Source organism: Lathamus discolor, chromosome 13, assembly GCF_037157495.1.
Source record: "Lathamus discolor isolate bLatDis1 chromosome 13, bLatDis1.hap1, whole genome shotgun sequence".
NCBI lineage: Eukaryota > Metazoa > Chordata > Aves > Psittaciformes > Psittacidae > Lathamus > Lathamus discolor.
In genome coordinates this window covers 8857953-8867523 of record NC_088896.1, presented here as the reverse complement: position 1 = coordinate 8867523, position 9571 = coordinate 8857953, and the positions used below count along the sequence as shown (strand labels likewise).

The following is a 9571-nucleotide window of genomic DNA, read 5'->3' as shown; positions in this document are numbered from 1 at the left end:
ATTCCAGCGCTCGGAGCATCTTTGTGGCCTCCTCTGGACTCAATGTTGTTGTTAATCTCAGAATTAAAGTCCCGTGGGAGAGCGGAGGAGCGGTTTATCCCGGCAGGAATCCCACCCAAAGCCATGTGCCCGCCCCAGCCGTGGCCGCCACCACACACCCCGCTCACCGCCCGGACCTGGGCCCGGCGACAGGGCGGCGCAGCCAGCAGGGGGCGGCAGAGCGGCGCGGGCCCGCCCCGGAAGGCCGGCAGTGGCGGTCGTGCGGGCGCACGCGTGAGGCCCGTGTGGTGCCGGAGCCATGGCGGAGCGCATCGAGCAGCGGCTGGAGGACCGCATCCCGGAGCTGGAGCAGCTGGAGCGGGTCGGGCTCTTCACGCGGAAGGAGGTCAGGTGAGCCGGGAGGCGGTGGCACCGCCTGCACGGAGACCGGCAGCGAGTGCTGCCGGGGCGGCTGGGCTGGATGCGCTATCTTACGGCCCCTTCCCGCAGGGCCGTCCTGAAGAAGGCCTCGGCTCTGGAGTACAAGATACAGCGGCGAGCGCTGCGGAAAGAGGACTTCATTAATTACATTCAGGTAGGCTTTGCTGATAGCAGGGCGTGCGAACCCGCGGTGGAGATCCAGGTCAGTTAGAAGTGAAGGGGTCTTGTAGTTACCCACGTAGGAAACGGGGCCTTGGTGTTCCCTTGGAAGTCGTTTGTTAGCACAGGCTCTTAATCAGGACACACTAGAGCATGCAGCACAGCCAGGAGTTGGTGCCTGAGTTTGGGATGAGGGAGTGTTTCTTACTGTGGCTTTTCCCTATAGTTTCTTTTCTCTGCAGGGATGCAGAAATCCCAGTTCCTTGATGTGATGTGCAGATTGCAGTTCAGTGTAATTAATTTCTTGCAGTGTTACAAGTTTGGCTTGTGCATTGTGACTGGAGGAATATGAGGTGCTAATAGCTCAAGTCGGAAATGCCATGCGCAGTACAAGTACTCAATTTCAGTCAGCCTTAGAAATGTAGTGATCTGGCCAAAAACTTGTAACTTTAGCTTTCCTGGATGGAATTTTATTGACCACCTGATTAGCTATAAAAATCTTGATCTGTAGTTTTTTGCTTATTCTTACGTATTTCCTCATTTGCTTTTAAATGTTTTGGGTTTTTTACTCCCCATTCTAGTATGAAGTTTATCTGCTGGAGCTGATCAAGAAGAGAAGAGCAGTAAGTTTGTCAGTTATTCACTGTGCAAAATCCTTTATGTCAAATCTGCTATTGCAGTAAAACTAATACTTCCTTTTTGCCTCCTAGCGCATTGGGTATTCGTTTAAGAAGCATGAAATTGAGAACTCTATTCTGCACAGAGTCCATTGCCTCTTCAAGCGTGCTATAGGAAAATGGAAAGTAAGTTTGTTTATTTGTATTGATAGATTGAAAGATGCCTTTCTGGTGTGTAAAACTATCACCTTGTTATTGCCACCAGTATTTGCAGTAATATAGAATGTAGCAGAAAAACTAAGTGGATGTTTGGTCCTACAGTTCGCAGTGCCCTAGAAGGAGATAATTTGTTTGGGATAAACATTTTTCATATATAAACAATATTTTATCCTTCTCAAGTCATTATTTTTTAACTGTCTAGAGTCATCAGACCAAGGGCATATTGTTTGCTTGTCAATGTGCAACTGATTTTGTGCTTGCCTTCTTGTAAGGTTGATTCTCTCCCCCTTGCATTTCCAACAGGAAGATATCCAGCTTTGGCTTTCACATGTTGCATTTTGCAAACAGTGGGTGAGTTTTCAAAATGCTGATTTTATCTGAGTGAAGGTGCTGGACTGGTGCTAAATCAGGTGTCTGGAACTTGAATTACATGATGGGGTACAGACTTTACTGCCACATGCTGTAATACTGAAATAATTTTGACAGTAGTGTTGGAGCTGCCTGGGTTTTTCACTGGTGTAAGTGTAGAATTTGACTTGGAATAAATTAGTATGAAACTGATGCTTACAGGTGACAGGGGCAAAGCTGAGTGCATTGAATCTGGAGTACTGTTTGATTTGGGAGAAGCCGAATATTGGGTTTGTATTTGGATATACTTTTAATATTGGATATACCTTTGCTGGAATGACTGGATCACCTGTCCATGAATTGTGATTTTGTTCCAAACATTTCTTATATTTCTTCTACGCTGAAAAGTATAATTCTGGCAGTTCAGTACTTTGTAAACTTACCTGTGCAAGTCTTCAGGTTTTCACGAACATTCTGTCATTGTCTGTCCTGTGCTGAAGAAGGTGACCCTGTCAGAATAATGCCAAGCAACCAAAGTAAGAAGCGCAGTCTTTACCTCGAAAGTAGTCAGTGAGACTGCATGTTTGTGGCTTAGGGCACATTGGTGTTAGCTGTGTAGTTGATAAAGGTTTGAGTTAACTGTGCTGATCGAGCCTGGTAACGTTTGAAAGCCGGTCAGTATTGAACAAAAATGAGAAATTTGCTACTGAAGATAAAGTGGCAGAGAAGTGTGTTTTCCAGTACAGTTGCATTACAACTTGTAACCTTTCATAATGAAACTGTGGTGCTGGTGGTTGGATGGTACTAGAGTGAGTAAAACAAAACTTCTTTTACAGAATGCAAAACATGAGCTTAGTAAGGTGTTCTCTTCCCTGCTGGCCATTCATCCGAATAAACCAGGTAAAATGAAACAACTGCTGCATAAATGTCTCAGTATAGATGGTATGGTGCTGGTTTAAATTCTTATGGGGCTTAGTTCAAGCTGCTAGGGTGAAAGTTCCTGCTCTGCTTTCTTTGCCTTGCTGCAGCTTCAGAGAAAAGGGCTCTGATGGGTGTTATACTGAGCAATTAAAAAGGGATGTGAAGCAGGAGGCTTCAAGGTCTGAATGACCATTTCCCAGCTAGACTGAGGTCTAGCTAAATATTTTGGAGGTGGGAGATGCTGAATACTCAAGACTGCTTTTTGGGTTTTGTAGACATTATAAATCACTGGATCTGTAGCTATTCAAGAGTAAACTTCCTGTATCTGCCTCACTGCTTAGATCTGTCCTTTAACTTGGTTTTACATGGGAGATAATCAGTCTTCGTCTGTAGCTAAGCTTATGGATTTTCTTGGGGTGGGTGCATCAAACAAAACCAAGCTGGAGAGCAGCTTCAAAACAGGTTCTCGTGACCAGCCACTTGCTTTGCCTTAGAATGAATTCATTTGTATTACCTATTGCAGCACTGTGGATTATGGCAGCAAAATGGGAAATGGAGACACGACTCTCATCAGAAAGTGCAAGGCACTTGTTCCTTCGTGCTCTGCGCTTCCACCCAGAGTGCCCAAAACTTTACCAAGAGGTGAGTTCTGGTTTTCTTCTATGACCAGTTATTTGATCAATCAGAGCAAATGAGTCCAGCGTATCTGAGATCATTTTGAGAAAACTGGAAAAAACTTGTTCCCTCATCACTTGGGAATGTTGTCAAAAAAAATGATAAACCAAAGCAACTAACCCCAAACTTTTCACTGGTACCAATTTTCAGTTTAGCAAATCCTATGCTTATGTATGCAAAGTGAGGGGTTTACACTGCTTATAGATAAATGTGTCAAAATTCCCTTCTTAAAGTGCTGTAAGGTCTGCTAGGAGTTCTCTAGATTAGATATGCCATCCCCAGCCTTTGCTAGGGAACATGGGGGTTTTTGAGGGCAAGTTAAGGTTTAAAGAATGACTAAAAAGTGTTAAGTTTCTGCATGTGGGAAATTTCAGAGTAAATCTGTAGGGCAGATACCTAGATGCACAGACCTTCAAAAACTGAGGCTCTTGGACATATGTGGGGTGTTGGCAAAGTCTGATTTGTAGCTCCTCAGAGTTTGCTTTACCGCATTTTTGGGCTCAGATGGTTTATGATTTATTACCACTCCCAGAATAATTTGATTTTATTCTCTCTCTTGCAGTATTTCAGAATGGAGCTGATGAATGCTGAAAAACAGAGGAAGGAAAAGAAAGTATTTGAACAAGCAAAGATGAACTTGGTAGGTTCACACGTGAATGTGCAGTTCTAAGGAATCCGTATTAGTGGCTTCTTTGACAACAGCTCAAGGAAAGCTTTTGTTCTGTATTGTGCCTGTGTTAAGCATTTTAAGTATTTGCTGATGCTCAGCTCAGATACTTCATACAGTGATTTTTCTTTACATTTATCAAGTCTTTTGTTACATTCCATAGTTCGAAAGTTATTAGTAATTTCTGAAAAAGAACAGTTAGATGTTCTATCTTGTACTTCTTCACAGTTACGCAAATTAGATCAAGAAAAACATAAATATCTTCTTCTGATGTTTTTTCCATGTTTGCAAAATGGTAACTGAAAGGAAACCAATTTTTTCAAGGATGTTATGCTTGATATTACAGGGGGAATTCAGTTATCCTGAAGAGATTCTCAATGGGGAAATGGCTCGCATAATCTACAGGGATGCTGCTCAGAAAATTAAAGGTGGTTTAATGTTTCTTTTACTTATTCATGAGGAAAATTGTCACCTTTAACTCTGCTCTCTAGTGGGTAATACAGATAGACTTAGCTCCAGTGTACACACCAAGATACATTTTCAAATATCCTGTTTCTTCAGCAGAACCTAGATAATGCCAAATATAAATTGATAGTGCTGATAGTTCTGATTTTCACAGCTTTTCTGCAGGCTTTTGGGCGGAAGTGACATAGATGCTGGGCTTACAGCCTCCAGACTTGTTTGTTTAAAAACACCAAGGGGAGGGCAGTTCAGAATTACACCTTTTTTGCTTTGTTGTTTACTGCACATTAGATCACAACTAATCAGCACTTACAACAAAGAGGTAAGAATTCAGACTAAAAATAAACCAGGTTAAATCACTTTAACCGGGCTTGGTAAAATTTCATAATTCTATGGAATAATAATAATTTGATACTAGTTTTTTGTTGTTCCTCTTGAAATGCAGGTGCTGAGTTCCATCTGGCTGTGCTTTCCATTGCAAAGCTCTTTGATTTTACCCAAGATTTGCAAAAAGAAATCCTGGAAAGGTGAGGTTTGGCTTTGCACTGTGGGTATTTTTATTTCATTTTGTTTGGTTTTTAACAAACACTTCTCATAACTCTTCCAATTGATAGTGTGCTCACAGGTTAACAACTAAAGCTGTTCCTTTAGAGAAACAGAATGTTAAGGCCTCTAGGAAATGCTTTAACAAAAACAAAACATGAGGCAAGCATACTTGTTAGGAAAGGATACTTGTGTGTAACTTCAGAAGGGCTTTGAGAAGCTGCTCAGAAAAACTTAGATAAAATATAGTTGTCACTGAATAACTACTGCACTTCTTTTCTGTGAATTGACTGTATCTCCACTTATTCTTCTCTTGAAAGATCTCTCTCAAAAGCTTCCTGTCCAGTTCATTCTATTACTGGAGAGCATCCATATTAAATAAAACCCCAAAATAGGCTTATGTTTTGTCTGTCTCTTATGGGAAGGTTAAATGTTTTTTTCTCTGGCATTTGGTTACTTAGAAATCAAATACATTTCTATACAAATACAACAGCCCTTCTAAGCAAAAGAACGGTGTTTGAGGGCTGTTACAGACAAGGTGTGTTTAGTTTGCAGACCAGGTATGCTGATGATCCTCTTACATGGGACTACATGGCCCGTCGTGAGCTGGAGATGGAGTCCAAGCAGTCCACAAAACAAACCACAAAGCAGATGAAAGTAACTGAAATGACCCAGAGAGAGGAACGGTGCTGTGCGGTCTTTGAAGAGGCAGTGGGAGCAGTGCCAACAGGTGAGAAGTTCTGACTGCATTTTAACATGTTTTCCTATTACTTGAGCATACTCTATACTGAATCTGCCCTCCTTTAGTTTAAGACCATTACCCCTTGTCCTGTTGGAACAGGCCCTGCTAAAAAGTCTGTCCCCATCTTTCTTATAAGCTTTAAGTACTGAAAGACTGCAACAAGGTGTCCCCAGAGCCTTCTCCAAGCTGACAGCCCCAACCCTCAGCTTCTCACAGGAGAGGGGCTCCATTCCTCTGATAATACTTGTGACCGTAAAGTCAGGCAGACAAAGAAGGATTTTTCTCAGCTGCCTGTGAGCGTCCTCTCTCTTGCAGAGATGCATTGAGAACTACAGGCAAAGGGTGCACTGAGCATCAGTTGTGACAGCCATGTGCTGAAGTCCCAGCTCTTTAGAAGGAGTTACTGTCTGCAGCTTACACTGGGAAGCCATTTAAAAATGTTCATGGTTTGGATGTGGGGTCTCTGTTTTAAAATGTTGTATTATAAAAGTTGGCATTAACACTTAGTGCTTGGATTTTCTGTATTCCTTTTAGACAAATATTTGTGGTTACTCTTGTGATTCTGTAAAGTGTGACATTATGTCTTTGATTCTCCAGAGGACATGTGGAAATGCTACATCACTTTTTGCTTAGAGAGATACAACAGAAAAACCAACAGTCAAGGATTAAAGCAAAAGGTAGTAGCTTATTCAGACATTGTAGTAACAGATCATCCCTGTTTTGACTGACTTCTGTAATCTGTCAGACAAAGCAGAGGTATTTTGACATTTTATCAGAAATACCTGTGGCCATCATTAAAAATCATTTAGTCCCCATCTGAGGGAATCACTTCTACTGTCAGGCTTACATGTGGCCTACCTGAACATGAATAACCTGATATAAACCAGCCTTGTCAGTAAAGTACAGTGACCTCTTTGGGTGAAAGTTAAGAGTGCAAACGTGTCCGTGTTCGCTGAAAGTCTTGCAAATCTGTGTTCTTCAGAGAAGAGGATGAATTAAAAGGACTCTTGCAAATGAGTCCAAGCTAAGTTAGGTGCTGGCATGTGAGCGCCTTAATTACACATCTGTGCTTGGGTGCGACTCAGTGCATTAACTAATGATCTTGGGCAGGTTGGTTCCCTTTTAATACAGTAAAAGAACATTGCTATGTTGTTCTTTCACTCCTTAAGGAAGAGATGTAATTCAGATGCTCAGAGATCCCCCTTATCTTGGCATGTATGCAGATACCTAAAGCATTAGATACATAACTTACTGTATTTCAGTGATGTGTTGATACGTAAAATCTGCTGGGCTTCTTGTAATGCTGGGATCTGGTGTATGCAGGAATCATCTATGTTTACGTTTTCTTCTGTGTTGGTTCTAGAGGCTGGAGAGGACACTGAGTGTGTTCAACAAAGCCCATGAGTCCAATTTGCTGTCAGAAGCTCTCTATAAGCAGTGGGTAAGAGCAGACAGAAAAATAGCTTGTGAGATTGTCCTTTATTGCTTATATCCCTGTCTTTACCATGTTGAGTAGATAGAAGGGTGGGCAGTATTGCATTCAAGACCTCGCTTTTTAACAAGGTACTGAAAATGTCTTGTGTTGTTGTGATCAGCTGTATCTGCTGGGTTTTAGATTCAACTGCTACTGGAGTCCAGCCAGTTTGAGAAGGCCACAGAGGTGGCAGCAGCTGCAACTAAGCGCTTCAGCCAGTCAGTGGAAACTTGGCAGATGAGGCTGCAGGTGCTGATCCAGCTGAACTGTGAAGATGTGACCCAGTGTTTTGAAGAAGCTATTAAGCACGTGAAATCTCAGGTCTGTGCTGGTTTTATTGACTTGCATGTATTAGTCTTGGGCCAGAAAACTCTGATATTTGATTTCTCTCCTGCTTACCTTTCAGGGTGCTTTGCCATTATGGACCCTCTGGGTGGAATGGAGTGAAGGTGCAAACAGAAAGGAGGACACAGAAGCCCTCTATCAGGTACTTAGCTAATAGAAGTCTACTTTTTATGTCAGTATGTAAATAATTGGGAACAATGGGTGTGGATGGAACACGTAACAAATTATAGAATTTCAACTAAGAGCTATGTATGTTACCAAAACCCAGTTGGACATAGGCTTATAAGCCTTTTAATTGTAGCTTCTTTTTAACTTTTAAACTTGCAGAGATCCTTACAGGCCACAACTCCTGCAGAATCTGCGGCTATGAAAGAAATGTATCTTGACTGGACTTACAGAAATGGTGGTTATAAGAAACTGAAAAAAGTCTTTACCAGGTGATAAATAAAATCTTCAAACCTGAATGTTCTAGCGCAGGTGTTAAAAGGCTTGAATTCTAAAGTTACTTGTGTTTGTACTTCAGCCTATGTGAAAATCGGCCATTTTCACTTGGCTTCTTCAAGAAGATGATCCAAATAGAAAAGGAGCAAGTAAGTATCTAATTAATAGCTTGTACTTGTAAAATACGCTTCTGATGTTGGATTTAAATAGGAAGTAGAGTGCTTATGAGTCATGTCATTAGTTTGTGATCAGTTCATATTTGTCTTCTGAAGTTGATTCATAGCATTGAACACAAAGCCAAGTTCCATGGTAACTTATCTTTGGCAGTGTGCGTGTGCGCGTGTAATTACCGTGACTCTTTTTCTTTGTGCGAGTCTAATCAAGCTGCAGATTCACTTCTGTACAAAATAAATGGCCTTTTAATACCTTCCTTTGTTAGGAATCCTGCAAAATGCTCCATCTGAGAGAATACTATGAACGTGCCTTGAGAGAGTTTGGTTCAACAGGTTCTGGTAAGGGGGGGGTTATTTATTTATTCATTCCATGCTGCTGCTTTTATTTCCGTCCATTTCAAAAGTTAGCTGCTTGTTCTGTCCTTGTGATTGCTGCTGTGCAGACTGGAGCCTATTGCTTCTGTGCCATTAAGAGCATGACACTCTGCAGTGACCCTTCACTTTCAGCCCATGGTTGCTGTTCACAGTGGGATGACTATCAGCAAACAGAGTTTTGACTGTCTTGGCAGGGAGATGATACCACCTTGAATTTGGGTTTGCAAACACTATGGGGCTGTGGTTTTCTATTCAAGATTTCTGCAGTATTCCTTCTAAGAAAGTAAACAGCTCAATTATTGCAGCATTATTTTTAAGACGTCACTGTTGCACTGGAAATATAACCCAGGCTTTGGTCCTCATGGGCTGGGGGCTGTAGTTTCCCAAAGTAAACCTCATTGCATTTAACATCAAGGACACTTACAGAAAGTTTCTAGGTCAGGTTTGGTATGTTTGTTCATATCAGTCAAAACATAACCAGAACTTCTTTTTCTGTTAAAGATCTCTGGCTGGATTATATCAAAGAGGAGTTAAATCATCCCCAAGGCAAACCAGAAAACTGCGGGAGCATTCACTGGCGAGCTATGAAGATGTTGCAGGGGGACCTGGTGGAAGACTTTGTTTCCAAATACACTTTACTGCAAACTGGACATTTATGAAAATTATGAAAAAACATGAATAGTTACAACATGACAGTGTACATTTTTTTAAGAACTTTATACAAAAATAAATATGTTCCAGGATCTCATTAAAATGTAACTTTACATTCTTGCATGTGTGAAAAAGCAATGTGTCCCATTGCAGTTGTTTCTGGTGTTGCTTCTGCCAGGGGCAAGTTCAAGTGAACACTTAAGAGGAGAAAACAAAGGTGCCTCTGAGGCTGTTCTTCATTGAGAGTTCTGAGAGCAAACTCTTCCTTCTGCCTAAACCTGCAGATGGAACAGTCACAATGCATCAGCTTTTACATTGCAAAGGTTAATATGCAAAAAA

General features: G+C 41.6%; 1 protein-coding gene across 1 annotated transcript; it reads left to right on the top strand.

The window, feature by feature from the left end:
• The first annotated feature begins 216 nt into the window (after positions 1-216).
• Positions 217-9366, top strand: UTP6 (UTP6 small subunit processome component). Its single transcript, XM_065693663.1, has 19 exons — positions 217-390; positions 490-574; positions 1161-1202; positions 1290-1382; positions 1719-1766; positions 2600-2663; positions 3208-3326; positions 3922-3999; positions 4373-4454; positions 4934-5015; positions 5580-5761; positions 6371-6450; positions 7137-7214; positions 7389-7568; positions 7654-7734; positions 7920-8029; positions 8116-8182; positions 8473-8545; positions 9083-9366. Exons 1-19 carry the CDS (start codon positions 299-301, stop codon positions 9238-9240), a joined length of 1794 nt encoding a protein of 597 aa, XP_065549735.1. The 5' UTR covers positions 217-298; the 3' UTR covers positions 9241-9366.
• Positions 9367-9571: the final 205 nt, after the last annotated feature.

Coding starts and splice junctions, on each gene's coding strand:
- UTP6 (XM_065693663.1), top strand. CDS start 299: ATGGCGGAGCGCATCGAGCAGCGGCTGGAGGACCGCATCCCGGAGCTG. Junction 2,664..3,207: donor CATTCATCCGAATAAACCAG/GTAAAATGAAAC, acceptor TACCTATTGCAG/CACTGTGGATTATGGCAGCA. Junction 7,735..7,919: donor ACACAGAAGCCCTCTATCAG/GTACTTAGCTAA, acceptor TTAAACTTGCAG/AGATCCTTACAGGCCACAAC.